The following is an 18525-nucleotide window of genomic DNA, read 5'->3' on the forward strand; positions in this document are numbered from 1 at the left end:
AGCTGTAAATTCACCTGAAAATATTTAACCCTCGTGACAGAGTGCATGTAGCGATGAAGCCACGTGATGGTGCAACTCCATGCCCTACACATGCTAAATGTCATTTTGAAATGTTTTAACGATTTCAGTTTCTCACCGTGTTTCCTCTCTTTGTAGTTCCTCTTTTTTATTTTCTTCTTTCTTGTACTGCTTAAATATTGCTGGTGATGCATATCGTGCGGACAGAGTTAAAAGTTCGGATTTTAATATTTTTTTAATGATTAAGAATAAATGAGTAATTTGAATATACCTTCCTTAAACGTACGGGGGTGTTGGGATACTAGGAAAAGACACAAGATATTTTTGTGGCTTAGAGAGAAATCTTTCAACGTTTATTTTCTCCAAGAAACGCATCCACTAGAGACTGTGAATAGATTTGGAAGAACGAATGGGCTTACCAGGTGTTTTGTAGTCACGACTCGTCAATGTCAAAAGGAGTAGCTACTAGTATAATAATAATTTTCCGCTGGTAGTTGTTGTTGTTGTTGTTGTTTCTTTATTTCCTCCTTTGAAAAGAAGAGTTACAGCAACATAAATTTACATTTTAAGAGTCATAACAGTTATATCAGAGAGAAAAATGAAACTAATTAACGCAAAAATATTGTCTGAAAAAATTCCAGGGAAGTTTTTACGAGAACGTACTTTCCTCAGAGCTGAAATCGTTAATGATATATTCGTTTCCAAGCATTGCTGAAACAAAATAATCATCACTGAGGTCATTAAGGAAAACTGTAAAGTGCACACTTGTGTTGTTAATCAACTTAGACCAAAGATCGATCCTTTGTTCTTCTGTTTCTGTGCAGGCTACAGCAGAATGGATAAGCAAGTTATTCGTGTCTTCCTCACATTTTGGACAATGTATTATTTCGAAATTTGCAAGGATCTGTAAAATATACATCGCAGTATCTTTGAAGAAAGGAAACAATTTTGCAAAGCGCAATAAGAAAAGTGGTTCAATTTTGGATGCACAGTATGAAAGAAATCAAATTCCCTTTTACTTTCAAGTCTACCCTTCCGCAAGACATTTTCTCTTTCATACACAGTGTCTTTAACTATTAATTTCCAGGTTGCTTTGTTAGGAAAGAATCCTGACAAATAGAATTTTTCCAGAAAACATAACAGGTCATACTTTGCTAAACTACGTAACACATCAGGAATAAAGCCTCTTTGACTTTCAATGACTGATAGTTTGAATTCAAAAAGACGATTTAGGAAGACCTTTTTGCACAAAGCAGAGTTACTAAGACGACACAATGTTCCAAAAAATCTTAATTTACATAAATCTAAGTGTGCTTCAATTGAGTACAGGCCAATCGTACTTATAGCAACGTCCGACGAAGTTCTTGTCGGTAAACCTTGTATTATTTTTGCAGCATATCGCTGGCACCGTTCTAACATTAACATTTCAGTATCAGAGACTGTCCAAAGTTCACATGTGTGGAAAGCTGCAGGCATACACATTTTTTTCCAAACCTCTGCACCAATGATAGGATTAATCCCATTTGGTCCAACACCAGAGCTACGCAGAGAATTAATAATGGATCTGGCTTTTTTACATGCAGAAACTGTCCTATCTAAAGATGACAAAGTACTATTGAATTGCATACCAACAGTGGTAATGAAGTCAGTTTCTTGTATGCCTCGTTATTTAGAAACACAGCACAATGCATAGTTCTACTTTTGTGTTCAGATTTCTTTTCTCCGAAAATAATAAGACGGCTCTTACTTGTCGTCAATGTCAAAAGGAGTAGCTACTAGTATAATAATAATTTTCCGCTGGTAGTAAATTTAACATGGTGTGATGACGAGGGCAGATGTATCATCTGCGATCGATAATACTGTAAATGATCGTAAACTTGTATCGTGTAATATATATACACTGAACAAAAACCATCCATCATTCTTTGAGAAAGAGTTTGATACACTTCCCTGAGGGTGAGCGTACCATCGGAGGGGATTTTAATCTAGTCTGCAATGTCAATCTCGATAAGAAAGGTGGAAATCAATCCATTCATTTTCGTTTTCAAGTAGTCATTCGCCATAAATACGAGATGTGTGGCAAGTATTGCAACCAAATCGCTCGTAGATATACGTGGAGAAAAAGGACACGACCTCTTCATTGCAGGTCTACCTACCCGTAGAGGCCTTTCGGCCAAATATTGACCTAATAAGTGGTTTTATGTTCAAACGGATGCTTCAACATGAGCTTCACATGCAAAGAAAGTGTTTTTTTGAATTTCGAGAGAAAAACGGGAAAATTCGGCCATTTAAGGACTGTTTACCCGCTCCGACGGAGTCTCATTTTTTTGCCTGGGGTACCCAAAAACACTCTCACACGACCGAGTACTCGCCTCTGTTTTCTTCAGAGGGACCACTGTCCGTAGCCTAGAATTCTATTCGTCCGCTTGCCTCCGTACCTCCGGAGGTACGGAGGCAAGCGGACGAATAGAATTCTAGGCTACAGTTCCGACGATAACTCTTCAACTCACTCTACACATCCGAAGCGGCTTTTTGTCACATGTCTTTCACATGTTAATCTTTTTATTTATCTATTTATTTATTCAGATCCGACAGGCGAAAGGCCCACTTATAGGTCTGACAATAAGAGCAAGGATAAAAATCTGATACAAACATACACGTATACGAACCTATTACACACAAACATCTGTACAAAATGTCTTTGATGGTCCGACGAAAGGTAGACCTAGTAGTAAAAATGTCAACAGTATTATATTTACATACTAAATCGTTATACGCGGACATGGATCTTGGGAAAAAGGAATACTTCCTAACGTTTAGCCGAGATCTCGCGGGTTTTAAAGACTCAGAGTGACAAAGTGTCCTCATTGGAAAGTTGTAATTAACCTGTTCTACAACTTAGGGTGAGTCGACCTCGGAATGAACGCACTTGTGTAAAAAGTTAAGATCAGCGGCCTTGTGACGAGAGTCTAGCTGGGGAGGTGAAAATATTTACATGTCTGTTCATATTGTTCTGATACATAGGGAATGTTTTGTTTAAAACAGAGAAATTTAATAAATTTCAACTGAACAGTTTCAAGTCTTTCGACGAGATATTTTTGGTTCGGAGACCAAACAGTGGAAGCATATTCAAGATTTGATCGAACTAAGGAAATGTACAAAGTCCGCAAAGCCTGTATATTGGTGAAAGATTTACAGGTGCGCTTAAGAAAACCTAGCATTTTGTAAGATTTACTGATAATGGAGTTAATATGAGTTTTAAAGTTTAATCGGATGTCAGGGTTATACCTAAATCTTTAACTGAAGACACCCGTTGTAGCATAGAGCCGTTCAGTGAATAATCAGCGACTATTTTGTCTTTTGTTGGTGAATGATATAATACAGCATTTAGAAACATTAAGATTCAGTTTCCATTTTGCACACCAATTCGATATATTGTTTAAATCTTGCTGAAGAAATATACAGTCATCAGCTGAGTCCAGACATTTGAACAATTTTGTATCGTCTGCATAAATAGACAAGGTTGAATGAGAAATAACAGTAGACACATCGTTCACATAAAGAATAAAAAGAAGAGGGCCAATTAAAGAGCCCTGGGGAACACCAGAAAGAACTGGCTTCCAGGAAGACTGTTTACCGTTTAAAACTACTCTTTGAGATCTACCTGAGAGATAGGATTTCAGCCACATTAGCAATGAACCTGAAAATCCATAATATTTCATTTTATGAGTTAAAAGTTCGTGAGACACAGAGTCAAAGGCCTTACTGAGATCCAGATAAATGGAATCGACTTGTTGCTTAGAGTCAAAAGCTTTGGACAAATGGTCAACATATGAAATGAGGTTAGAAACGGTGTCTCTGTTCTTAATGAAACCGTGTTGCTCAGAGATGAGAGTACTCTTGACATGCTCAAAAAGTTTTGTATATACAGATTTTTCAAAAATCTTGCTTATTAGTGACAGCAGGGATATCGGTCGATAGTTCGTAACATCATGACAATTTCCTTTCTTAAAACTGGCATGACATTGGCTGTTTTAAAATGAGATGGAAAACACCAGATGATAAAGATATGTTAGAATCATAGTCAGTGGTATAGCAAGTTCTTCGGCACAATTTCGTAAAAAGATGCCGGAAATGTTATCCGGCCCACAGGCTTTGTGTATATTAATATCTTTAAGGTGGTTTTGTACTGTGTCAACCGTAACAGACAGGTTAGACAGTGCGTCTTGTGTTAAATAGTTCAGTTCCGGAGGGTTTTCGGATTCTGGCGTTGTAAAGACGCTGTAAAAGAATTCGTTGAACATTTCTAGTATTTCAATCTGATCACTTGTTTCTTTGTCACAATATTTCATGTGATTCGGGATAGATGTAGAAGAACGCTTCGTTTTGACAAAACTCCAGAAGATGTTTGGGTTGGTTACAGAAGTGGATTCTATGTTCTCGATATATTCAGCGTATTTATCCCGTTTTGATCGTTTAAATCTCAACTTAAACAAGAATTTCTGCATGTCGGAAAATTAGAACTAAGGTACAACTTACCCTGGCGACTATGTATAACCAAAGTACTCCGCATGACAGTGATTCAGAAATAACTAATCCCCACAAAGTTTCCACCGATATGGCGGCTAAAACTGACTTCACATCAATCTTTCAAATCTGGAACTAAAGTGAGTCAAGTTATGCAAGAGTATTGCTCAACTTAAAGACAACTGAAAAATCAGGCACTACTTTCTACCCCTATTTCGTGGGTAACCATAGCACTCTGAATGTTAGTGAACTCACTCAATCATAGGATCCACCCATACTGGAAAAGTTCAAACAGCAGGGCACAAAATCAAGCAACAAAACAGACCATGTTCTGCACTTTGGATTGATATGGGTTCACTCGATGTCATTGACCCTACAAATACACTGCAGTAAAGGAGTTTTCGCCATGCAATATTATTTGCCTTTAATTAGGGGAGGAAGCCCCATTGTATCGTAGCTTAATGTCTTCTTAGAGGAATGCGACACACTACGTTTTGACGGCATTAAAGCTTACCTATTGTTGAGACCTTTCATCCAAATATTGACCTTATAAGTGGTTTTATGTCGGAAAAATGTCAAATATATGAATATAAGTTTGACATGCAAACAAATTTTACTTTTTTGAACTTCGACATATTTTTTCAATTTCTCAAAAGTGTTAGGTGTCCTTTAGCTGAATGTTGCAATATTACAAATTACTCATTAAAACAAGTATATAACTTAAAAGAAAAGCAGATGAGCTTACATTAGTAGATTAAACCGACATTACTTCAACATACAAATATCCCAAATTAGTTCCAATCGTGTTGACTGCATTAAAGCTTACCAACATGTTAAGGCTTGTCATCCAAATATTGACCGACTTAGTGGTTTTATGTCTCAAAAAGGTCAATATATGCTTGAATATAAGCTTGTCATGCAAAGAAGGTTCACTTTTTGAACTTCGACAGAAAAAAATGGGAAACTTCGGGCATTAGGGGACTGTTTATATCCGCTCCATTGGAGCCTTATATTTTGTCTGGGCACCCCAAAACGCCCTCACACGGCCGAGTACTCGCCTCTGCTTTCTTCAGAGGGCCCACAGTCTCTGATACTAACTCCTCAACTCACTTTACATATCCGAAAGAGCATGAAGCAGCTTTTGTCACGTGTCTTTCACATGTCAATCTCAAGTTAAACAAGAATTACTGCATGTCGGAAAACTAGAACTCAGGTACAACTTAGCCTGCGCCGACTATGTACGTTGTACTTTATCTTGTGAATGTGAATTTGTAACGGAATGGCCTTTCTGACCCATAGTAGTCAACACTCTACAACCAACATTAATCTCTTTGCTATGAACTATACGTCACCTGCAGTGAAAAACAGCAGGAAATATTTAATGTAGCGGCATTTGAGAAATTTTATGTAAGATGAGGATTAGTTTAGTATTTCACCACTGAAAAGCACAGAATTGAAGATTTTCATTAAACTGCACTTCCAATTGAGTAAAACAATCATCCACATCTGACATAATCTGCACTGGAGACCTGCGGGAATGGGTACAATTAACGAGGGTATTTTTCGTTCATTTTTCAATGCTCCCCTCCTGCAAGGACTGCCAAAATTTTCTAAACCCCCTCTACTCTCTCTATCTATATATTGCCATTAAGGTTTACATACATACATACATATAATATATATATATACTCTCTGTGCCCAAGTTCAGAGGTTGCCATAAAGCCATTATGGTGATAACCGGGAGGGCACATTGTATACATTTTGTGTGTGTGTGTTGTGTGTATGTATATATATATATATATATATATATATATATATATATATATATATATATAAATATATAGGCTTTACTCAGAGTTTCATGCTACATGTGTTCACTGTAGCGATCATCAGGCGAATGGTTCAACTTATTTTCAAATATTTCCCTTGCTTTGGTTCTGATGTTCCTGTCTGTCTGTGCATGGTTCTGCGTGTTCTTGTCTCTGTTATGCGTACTTCCACATAATATATATATATATATATATATATATATATATATATATATATATACGTATTTATTATTATTGTCATTACATTATACTTTAATTGATATGAATGTTTCTTAATTAAAATGGTGGTTAGAATGGCACATGTGTGCAATAAATTGTATTTTGGAATTTCCCCAAACATGTCACACAATATATGGTAGGTTGTCAGTGGCACAAACTATGATCAATTTATAATCCATTGGAATACGGTAATTAGATGTGCTTGGGTGTGCAACAAATATGACAACGAAATTTTATCAAAATATATAAATGTCTTACATATTTGAGTCTCCCAAGCTAGCTATAAACAAAGTCAGTTTAAAACTAGCTCTTTATAGCCTGAATGTCTTTTTTCCCCTAGCCCACTGTCTACCTTTTTTGTACTCACATGATGGTCAACTTTTGCTGTCATTTCTCATTCCCAAACTTATACAGTTCAGCATAACATGAACTGATATAAATCTGATGAAAATAATACAAAGGTGACAGAAATCTTCTTAATCTTAGTTTTATTTGACTTCAGGTTCTTTTTTTGTCATAAGAAATTGAACATTGAATGAAGACATTACTAATGCTAAACAGGCTGTGAACACCATGTTCAGTCTACAGTGTAAAAATACCCGTATGAAAAAATAGACAAGCTAGCGTGTAATGTACATAGACTACATAGCATGTGGTGTCTGCAACTAAAAGATCACAATTTATAATGCTTTCCTTCCGATACAGGGAGTACCTATAAAATACAGCATCTGGAATTGCATGCATGAAAGATTACATATTATTTTTGAACTTTGACCTCTGCACTTTGACCACAAAATAAAGATGTTTGACCCTTGGGTACACCTGGCACAAAGCATCTGCTGCACATAGTCACATCGAAACAAGCCTTGTGTGTAACTTTTGGACGTGGTTACACGGCAGAATGTGAAATTGAGTGACGATATTGTCAGAGGGATAAAAATAATAGAAAAGTCACAGGTTGTTCACTTGAACATGAACACACCTGACGACAAGATGACATTGACGTTTGCTTCTCATCCAGTATCCATGGCAACTTCAAAGAGTGCAACACAGTGTATGCATTCTCTAACTGTTTACTGAAGTGTCTTTTATGAATGAAGCACAATGCAGAATAGTTGTATCACAGATTCAGAGTCCATTGAAACTGAACCTGACACAGATGTTCTGATTGCAGACAAGACTCTCCTTTTATGTGGGAAAAACTAAGGTAAGAAACATTTATGACAGCGACTAGAAAAAAAACATATAGCAGTTCACAAGAGAAAACTCACTCATGAAAAGCAAACCTTTTTCCCCATTTGTGAGCAGTTTTCATACAAATAATCTTAAAAGTCAATAAAGTGCTGTTTTGTACATCAAAGTACAAGTGGCAAAAATACACTTGGTGGTGCAGTCTTCCAAAGGTGATGCAAATGTAACTTCTGTCAACATTTAAATACAATACAGGGATTGAAAAATCTACAAATCTGACGTAAAACATTCTTTGCTGGGATTTTTGTACAACAGCAAGTAGAGGGGCGAGTCTGGAGGTTATTGGGACAGCATTTGTTTGTTAATAACTACTGGCAAGACAACTCAAGTAAATAGAGTACACCCATTACAAGTTGCAGTGTAGTTTTGAAAGTACAAATGAAAATCTAAGGAATTTTATCATCTCGTTTCCAAATGTTTACGTTACTCAGTGTCAATAGTTCACTGTTGCTATTGAGTTGCAGCTGGTTAAAATAGTTTCTCACATTCCACTTGTTGACTGTGTAAGATGTACCACTACACAAATTTTCAATATGTTTGATAGTTTACATTCACACATTTCCAAGCACTCTTTTTCCTCTTAATGCTGAAGCGAATAACACTCACTGTACATGGTAATAAGTTGCAAAAAAGAATGATAAACAATAATCTGTACTCTTGGCGCGTATAGGTGATTTCCAGTCCCAGCTAAATATAGCTAATGTTTCTACAATTACCAGTACACCAGATTATTTGGTAAGTTGTTGATAAAATCAGCAAGCACTTGCTATTGCAACCTTTCTCCTGAAGACAATCTTCTTTGTATAGAAAAATTCACATCCATGGAAGGTTACAACTTCATAGAAGTATTAACCCTTTGGGCGCTATAATTTCTGCCAAAATTTTAGTGCAAAATTTTACCAATTTTTATTAATTTTTCTGTAATTTTTTGATAATTTTGGACCAATTGGACATCACATTTCATTGGCTACGTTTTTTTCTCAAAATTTTGGCAAAAATCTGAGAAAAATTGACTGGGATTTATTTTATAAAGGCGATAAAAATAGACTTTGCACTCAAAGGGTTACAGGATCATAATACACTTCTTCACCAGCACTTTGATTTCATTGCTGATAATGCTCTTTAATTACTGGTGCTTCTGAACACTAATGAAATAATGGACATCACCATACAGTTTTCCTCCCAAGATGCACTGCATTGTTGCCAAGCACAACAATCACCCTACAGTACCACCAGACACTGTATTTTCTGAATAAATGTATTCATGTATGCAAAAGTACAAATGGCACATGTTTGATGGAGTATTCACTGGCCTACACTATACAACAGGAACATAACTGGCCCGTGCTGATTTTATGTAGCTAGCAATACATACACTATTTTGCAGGACAAAAATCTTTCAAATTGATGCCATATGCTTTTATGACTTGCAAAAAAGCTAGTGGAGTGAATATCAACCCCTGGCTCACAGGCTCTGCACCCAAGACAGTGAATTGTGACAGAATAGAATATTACAGAACAATTCTGGTATCACATAAGAAGTGTTATTTCGAGTTGATATTTGATATCAAAAGATACAGAAAAGTTTTTCAAAGTGAAAATAATTTTTTACATGGATTGCCATTGTAAATATGAAAAGCCTAAGATTGTTTTGAGGTGGTAAGTCTTGCAATGTTTTGAGGTGGTAAGTCTTGCAATGTTTTGAGGTGGTAAGTCTTGCAATGTTTTGAGGTGGTAGGTCTTGCAAGTTAACTTTGCTGCAACTGTTAAATGGGTTTACTGATGTGAGTCAACCTAAGTCATGTGATTGTACCACATTGGCTAATGTACTCTTAGATTAATGATCAGGACTGGTGGTACGAATTGCTTAAGGATTTTGTGTCTCCACTGACGCCAGTGTGTTTTGTATTCTATAAAAAACAGCATTGTAATCTATTTCATGATGCAGAAAGATATGAAAGATGACAATCAGTCATTTGGTTCAAAAAGCTGACCAGAAGGTCAAGCCAGACAGATCAATGACAATATGAAAAATCAGAAATACCAGTGTTATCAGTTTGTTTGCAAAATAAAAGAGTATACCCATTACAGCTCTTAGCAGTCTATCGATAAAATGCATATTGCTTTGTGTAACTTCTAGTTTACTTCAATGGGGAAATGTGCTCTGTGCTATTTATGGGGAAATGTCAATAGCTTCTTTAACCAAGGCAAGGTAAGCACTGCTGTTAGTTTCATGAAGGGTCCCTGAGAGATACAAGGTGTTCAATAGCGCCCTCTTGAGGAAAATATCCTCTTGAGCTACAGCTTCATCTAATGTCTAAAGTTAGTTAAATTTACATAAGGGAAAGAGGACAATTCTCATACAAGTTAAATATAGCTTAAACTTCTAATCTAAAGAAAAACTGATTCTTACTGACCCACTTTTGACCTCAAAATCCTGAAAATCCCGTAAAGCAGGGATGAAAAATTTCTACTTGATAGACTCTATTTGGATTGGCCACATTTTGATTGCCATGGTAATTCCTGAATCAGTTTAAGGATGTGTAGGCTACATACACATGGAAGATTTAATTTACAAGTCTTTGGTAAAAAAACCAACAGAAGTCTCGCCAAATTTCCTGGCCAGCCAACATTGGAATCAGAAAAGTTCCACTAGGTCTAGGTAATACATAATACTTTAAAAAAAATTGTATTCTATCTTTTCCAAGAGTACAAACCCCCTCTCTATGCAAAGACAAACCTAGTTAGTATATTTCTATACTATATGCTGGGAAAGAAAGAGGGGGGTAAAAAGGACTTATTTAATCTGAAATACTTTTTATTGCCCTCGTAGCACCCAAGTTTAAAGTTCATAAAAATTTCCATCGTAACAAATCTTTTAAATTTTTTTATGTTCCCTGAAAAATAAAAGTTGTCATTATTTTATTGTACTTTGTTGTGTTTGCATGTCATACCAGAGCCTGCACGTTGCTCTTTAGGAGTTCAAAGTGGGGGGGAACCACATACCAGTTGATAGAAAAACAAAAGGTCAACTCTATTACAGTGTTTGGGGGCGTACATCACATCGATGGAGTTACACCCAAATAGCTACAGCGAATAGGAAAATCTGATTCAAACAGTACCAGAAATGGTAAAACTGTTACCCTAAGAAAGAATTTCAATCAATTTCACAAAATCTACATACAACTGTGTCGACAAAAAACATTTTTTCAAAGTTTGCGAAAGATGTGAATCAAACATCGAGTTTAAAGACATCAAATTCTCAACGACAAACAACAGACTACTACAAATTCATCAGACAAATGAACACTTCAGTCCCTCAAACAATACATCTCATTAAAGGGTGATCTCACTTGTCTATTGGTTCATCAAGACACATCTGTCAGAATAAAACAGCAATCTTCATTTGAATCGGTAATTCATTTAGCAATGAACCAACAGCAGCTATAATTCACTTTACAGTTTCAAAACAGACAAGTCTCAATTTGAAAAACACCTTGAAGTTTTGCACAATAAAAATGCAAAACAAAATTTCATGAGAGAATACACTGAGAAATCATCAACTTATTACTGCCTGGAAAAAGAGTTGAATCACCTGCCTTACCACCCTTTTTCTGAGAGTTTCACATCTCTCCTCCATTTTTGTGCTTACAGCTAAACTTCCACCGAGACTTAACTTTAAACATTGAGGATGCAGCTATTTACAGCAACTTCTGGGCCCCTTCAAATCACAACAGAAATCAAACAAAAATTCTGATTTATCTCCATGGAGCCGAATTACAGCGTACATAGCAGACTAAAGTCAGAAAGAAAAAAAGCTCTTTAAAAATTCCAAAACTCTAGAAATTCTTTTCAAACATCTCAGTGTCCAATTTTAAACCTTACACATCAAAATTGATCAGCGCTGTGCTGTAAGAATTTTTAAATGTATAGTACTTTTTTCAAAAAAAACGAGTTTGATTAAAACTATGAAAACAAGTTACCCCTACCTCATCTATTGTGAAGGGAGAATCACTTGTAATTCAAAATTTGATAATGACATGATCAAACACCCTGTTTGATTGGCACACTAAACCCACCCCATCCACGTAGAGTTGATATTGAACATTATCAACAATTTTTGTAAAAAAACAGGAGAATTCCTATGTGTTTTCAGTGAAACTGTTTTTTGTTTCAATAAAAAATCCTAAGCGACAAGAATATCTGTCTTTACAATGTAGTTTTTTCCAGTGTTATAAAATTGTTTTCCAAAATCTGTCTAAAAATTTGCATATTTTGAACCGGTGGGAGTCGAGTTGATGTCATTGAAAAAAGAAGTCTGTTATTATTGTGGGATGTCAATGTTTCTTGCAAGTTAACAAATGTGAGGTAGCCCTTGGTGTACCAGATTTTAACCTGTTCATCCCCGATTCCCTGAATACAGATAACAATGGGTTTGGGCCAAACCATGGTGGTGGAAAGGTTAATAATTGCATAATAGATTTATTCAACAGATGACAATGAAAGAGTTGTACAACAAATAGACAAGTCTCCACTGAGGTAGAAAATTGAATAAAAACTGAACCAGTTGAAGAAAGACTATTGAGGTCAGTTAAAGAACATACCCTAAGACATTGTTGATTTCTTGTCACATCTCCGGAATTAATTTGCTAATTGCCAATTAATTAATATGTCTGGGAAATTAAAAACTACAGATTGTAATTTAAAGTGTCCAGTAACATTGTCACTGAAGTCTACGTATCACACAGTGTGTTGGAAACTGGTATTGAGATTCCCTACTCAGAGTTCTGCAGTCAAACACGGCACTGGGTAGTCAAAAGTGGAAATTCACCTCTGCCCTTCACAAGCTTTTGACAGATTACTATCACTAACATTGGCAAACAATATCACTGGCATGTATCAATGTGATCACACAATGAACATATAACAGCTGTTAACAGCATGAAAATGCTGTGCTTAGCATACATATAGCTTTAATTGAATTTATTTAATTTCATAATTGAAAGAATTCTGTCCAAAAATGAGTCAGTTATTATGTATTATAGGACCAATCTTATCCACTTCGAGAAAATATTTTAAAGTGATTGCTAAATGGTAGGCTAAGTTTTGACAGAAAATTGTCAGTCCATCAAATCCTCAATTGTGACAAATATGTACAAATTTGATAACAGCGGCAAGGCTGGGAGGGGTTTTCAAATTACAAAATGAACATATTGATCTAATTTTAATAAAACATATGGTATGAAATGGCAATATTTCTGTCTCTCATGAGAAAATAAATTTGATATAATGGAGGTAATTGTTTTATATGATATATCTGAATGTGAGCACCTTATTAATTTTTCCAGCATAATTATTTACTTTGTGCTCTAAAAACCTTTCATCTTTTTGCAAAATATCACTGCCATGCATATACAGTGTTTTGTAAGTAAAAATCTACATCTGTATTAAATGTACTTTTGTTCACTGGTGGAAAACTCCATGGCACAAATTTAGGAATATTTCACCATCATGTATTGTTAAGCATATATGCTTTCAAAAGAACAGATATGTGCTGGCATTGTGCTACTCAACACATGAAATGACAGTGCCATATGCGACAGCAAATAAATGTATATCAAATATTATCTGAGATTTACAGTCTGCAGTACTATTCTGTAATCACCAGAGATTTAACCCTTTGAATGCTGTAATCTTTCCGACCAAAATTTTAGTGCAACATTTTTACAAAATTTTATGAATTTGTCTGTAATTCTTTGAAAATTTTGGACCACATGGATAGCGCTTTACACAGACTCCAGTTTTTGGTCAAAATTTTGGGAAAAATCTGAAAAAAATGTTTGGCCCTGAAAAAATATTGTCTGGGTTATATTTTAAAATGGTGACAAAAATTGACTTTGGCACTCAAATATTAACACTGAGAACGTAAGCAGCATTGTATGGTTAAATACTTGTATGTACTTCACGACCATCCTTCATGAAGTACAGCATTAATATTAGACTTTAAAACTTTTCCTTCCTTTATCGCATTAATCTTCCATTTGAAACTTCTGCATACAATTTTTTTCAGGAAATGTACAGTTAAATCTACTTATTTGGGGAAACAATGACATTAGGAATTGCTAGTTCTTGACAATCAACTGTTACACATTATGACGAAAAAACATGTTTTGATTTCCGAAGGGTTATCGGTTTAACCTGAATTACAGGAGTCTTAAGGGTTTCTGGTACCAATCAAACAAAGGTAGATCCATATGGTATGTCTTTGCTACAAACTATCAGCAGCATGGTGTGGTGTCTTCTGGATTTTTTTTTCTTCAGTCAAACAGTTTCTGTGTACACAGTCTCATTAAAAAATACAGGTGCAACGTCTTGCTCTAGGCTACAACCTTTACTGAGTTCAAGATTTCACACATCAGCCTTTCACTTTCACTTGCATTCACATATGCAAATGGTATTTCTCAAACTCAACCCTATCGAAAACAGCGCGAGTTTAACCTGTTCATCCCCAATTCCCTGTAAGCAAGTCCACAATCACCATTGATAACAATAGGTTTGGGCCAAACCATGGTGGTGAAAGGGTTAAAACTAAGTTTCAGGCAATCAAAGGGATAGATGTCACGTCCAGTACTGGGTAACTTTCTATTCTCTATATCTAAGCAGCATTATGCACATTGTTCAACACTGAACAATCATGATACTGGGTGCTGTCACTGTTTCACAAAATGTTATATAAAATGTTATCTGTATAGAAATCTTGCTGAGGTCTTGCAGCATGGAAATCTTTCTTTTCAAGAAACAATTTCCAGTTATGTATCCCTGAAAGTTTTAAAAAGTAAGTGTTTATCACGTTTTGTTACTATAAAATCAGAAAGTAAAAGTGAGCATATGAAGGTTTACATTGGTTATTTTTTTCAGCCCTGTCATTAATATGGCAGCCAGGTTATCTGTCGCCACATTTGCACATCTCCAGAATCTGTCAAGAAATCATTATTTTCAAGATATGCTTTTGAGCAAGGCTTTATGCAAGGAGTTTTAAAAAAGCAAACAAACAAACATTATTCTCCTGGCCTGCATTGCATTACAATAAGCCAATGGGGCCATTGGCCTGATTAACGGCAAGGTAGGACTTAATTTTCATCAAAATGCAGCATAGTTCTAAGTTTTCAGAGAGGAGGACTGTTTTGGCGCGCAAAATGCATTTCTGCAAAATTTGATCCATCCTGCCTCTGCATCTATCCGCCTTCTCTCCCTTAAAAAAATGGCTTGGCCAAAATGTATAGAAAATTGTCTCTTATTTTATGAGATGGTACCATTTTGAGGTAGGGATTGTAAGCCTAAAAAACAAAACAAAGAGAGATATGTATTTTATCTTGTTACTGTAAGTTGTCAACCACTGACGAGAGATCCATCATCTCCACGTAGAGAGCTGGCAGCTTGGCGGTCGGCCATATTTGATGGTTTCGATGAACGTACTCCCTGTGTTTGGCGTTCAGTGCTTGTAGCTCCTGAGTTTTGTTGAGTAATATATTCAATAAAGTACTGGAATCTTGGGGGTGGTTGCCTTCTAGCTGGACTTTCAGAGCTTCCAAAAACTTGAGTTGTAACTGCTCCACGCTGGCTGTACTGGTCAGGCCTACTCTATCTGTGAACAACAGCAAAAAAAAAAAACAATTGCCCAAATTGAATACTCTGTGGAAATCTAAAGTGATGTGTCATGCATCAGTCCTTTCCTGCTACAAATAGCCCTCTAGAAAATCAGTCAGAATGGTTCATACAAGTTTCTCACTTGGAAAGTTTGTTGAGCTCACTAGACTACATACAGATATTATATTTGAGATATTTGATTATTTGCTGGGTAACAAGCTTTGAAGGATAAGGGAAACGGCTTATGATGGAAAGACATCTAACTGGATTCAATTTATACTGATTAAGGCTCTAACAAACATCACTTTCTTGATAGGTAAAACAATTTGCTCATCCTTTCATGTGACTAAATGTAATTGTTGAATAAAAAAAGACTTCATGGCAAGAATTAATAATATAAAATTTCAATGGTGAATTATTCAATTTAAAGGATATATCGTTTCTTGTAAATGAATAATAACAGCTTCTATATAAATGGATGAAAATATAGGGTGTTTAAGTTGAGTAAACAGCCCATCATTTAATATGCTTATGGTAAATTTCACAAGACTGTATGGCTGCAATGTTTGTATGACAAAATCTAGCGACACTGGACAAATACTTTATGATCTACAGGGTCAAATACTATACAAAAATAATTAATTTTCCTTTAATTCTGTAGATAAAATATTATTACATATGTACCACAGTTTACTTGCATCGAAGCGCGCGCGTACTACCAGTATTTGCACTGCAGTGCAAATACCAAAAACATTATTCCATACCTGCATGCAAATGAAAAGAACAGCGCGTGATCCTTGTCTTTCAATGTGTGTCGCGTAAACTATTTAAAATGTGTTCGCTTGTGTTTTTAGTTCCTTTGTTTTCTCGATAAAATAAACAGGGGGAAACATATGTAATAATAACAGAACCCCATGGCGAACGAGCAAGCTTGCCGTACCTGGGGTATTTGCACTCGTGTTTGCGTTGAATCCGGCTGTCCTTTCACTCGCTGCGCTCGTGAAAGCACGACCGCCGGATCCCCCGCAAACACTCGTGCAAATACTGCTGGTACGGCGCACTTGCACTCTCTCGCCATGGGGTTCTGTCATATTATTTCACAGTTGTAAAGAGAATGTGCATAATTTCACATAACATGTGACTAGACTGGTAGATGGAATATGTCAAGACTCACATAAAGACCAGGAACTGTGCAGATTTTTCTGACTTTGCTGTAACTTTGCAGTTGATATTGAAGGGCAGGTTTACAATTATTCGATTTTAACTTGATTTTAAAAAAACAAGTCATTAATCTGTGTTTTTCCCATGCACATGACAAAATTAGCTTGATTACAGAAGAGAGAACATGGCCGTGAGGGCAGTTGGAAGTCTACTGATGCCCTTGCCGTTGGCATTGAATAAATGAAATATAAAATCAAAACTGATTTCATGGAAGAGTTTGATGTGCAAGTTCATCAAAATCTGAGCACACTTTCTGATAAATTCACGCCAATATACTCTATGACCCCTGGGAGAAAGAGATTTACTTCCATTACTGCCAAGATATCCCCTTCAAATCCTCTGATAGTTCACATGGCAAGACATTATAGTTTGTACAGTGTGATACGTACCTTTTGAAGTTAGCAAAACTCCAGCAAACAATGCTGTTTCTGTTTCAACCAATGGCAGTTGACTGAGTGACTCTGCTAAATTGGCTATGGCTATGCTAAAATCTGCATCAAACATCCCCAGCAGCTCTCTCCACATAGATATGTTTCCATTATCCACGGGGAGGCCGGCAGAATCGGTCTCCTTGCGGTACAGCGCCACCATACGCAGCAGCCAGATTTCAAAGAAGCTCCCCTTTAGCAGTATGAGTTGGTCTTCCTGAGATAAGTTTCTATAACCAGGCACTGCTTTGGCGTACTCTACTTGGCCACGGATCGCCGCCGTCATCAGCTCGGCAACGTTGATCCAGTTCTGTTGATTGTTATTGGTATTGGATATGGCTGGGGGAGTTGTCACTGTTGATGGGTTGGATGAGTTGATTCCCAAAGAAAATGAGTCACTCTTACTTGAGGTAGTTGTATCTTGCTGTAAATCCAATCAAGCAGATAATAATGGTGATCATACTGACTCAAGTGTATTTTCCTGTTCATGCCTACTTACTGAATGCTTCAAATGGTGTTTTCAGGCAGAAAATGGCGTATTCACATTTACCATACAACGATAAACTGGTTATAGTACATATTGGAACACGCAGAGAAGACCTTGACTGTGTCAGTGACATGACAGATCTATCAGGATGAGTTGATCCGTTTTTCATCTCAATTCAGTGACCCTTTACGATCACAAAAATAAGCCCAATACAATGATGTACTGGTTATATTGGACATTGGGACACATCAAGGAGGCCCCTTCACTGTGCCAATGATATCATACATCTCTCAGACTGATTTTTCTGTATTTCACTTCAATGCGGTTGTCCTTTCTATGTAAAAAAGTCAGCCGAATACATCAAATGCACTCACATAAGAAGAAACGTAAATTGATTCTGAAAAGTGACTCATATCTGTCAAGGCATTTTGTGATCTTACTGAAATACACAACACTTACTTCTAGCTTATCCCTGAGAGTTGGTGTGTTTTTGCTGTTGTACAGACATGTAACCTGGTACGCATATGACACTACGCTGACCAGTTCGTACATTTCTGCTTGTTTGGCTTTGAGTAACTGCTCTGCCGTGTCCTCCGGTGATTTGTCCAGGGTCTGGCCATTGATTGGCTGTTGTGGGTCGGGCTTGCTGCTGTCTATGCTCTCTGAGTCGGAGATCTCACCATTGGTGGGTGATTTCTCTGTCTTGGGCTTTGGTCTGCTTGGCCGTGATGTTGGTACTCTGCCAACCCTTACAGCTGGTACAGGCACAAGACAGAAGAGTAGATAATTCTAAAATGTGGTAACTGAACAAATCTATTTATCTGCACACACATACATATGTATAGAGGAATTATCTTATTTGACAGAAAGGTTCTTCCAATTGTCATTTACTTGTTAG

The 18525-nt window shown here is 36.5% G+C and overlaps 1 protein-coding gene across 1 annotated transcript in view; it reads right to left on the reverse strand.

The window, feature by feature from the left end:
* Positions 1 to 7064: 7064 nt before the first annotated feature.
* LOC139140858 (probable nuclear hormone receptor HR3) overlaps positions 7065 to 18525 on the reverse strand; it is a 59578-nt gene continuing 48117 nt past the window's right edge. Inside the window, exons 4-6 of the mRNA XM_070710330.1 lie at positions 18087 to 18382; positions 17102 to 17564; positions 7065 to 15489 (exon numbers count right to left, since the gene is read on the reverse strand). Of these exons, the coding sequence (XP_070566431.1) occupies positions 15221 to 15489; positions 17102 to 17564; positions 18087 to 18382 (1028 nt within the window). The 3' untranslated portion in view covers positions 7065 to 15220. The remainder of the gene's footprint in view (positions 15490 to 17101; positions 17565 to 18086; positions 18383 to 18525) is intronic.

This window comes from Ptychodera flava, chromosome 1, assembly GCF_041260155.1.
Source record: "Ptychodera flava strain L36383 chromosome 1, AS_Pfla_20210202, whole genome shotgun sequence".
In the NCBI taxonomy this organism is placed as follows: Eukaryota; Metazoa; Hemichordata; class Enteropneusta; family Ptychoderidae; genus Ptychodera; species Ptychodera flava.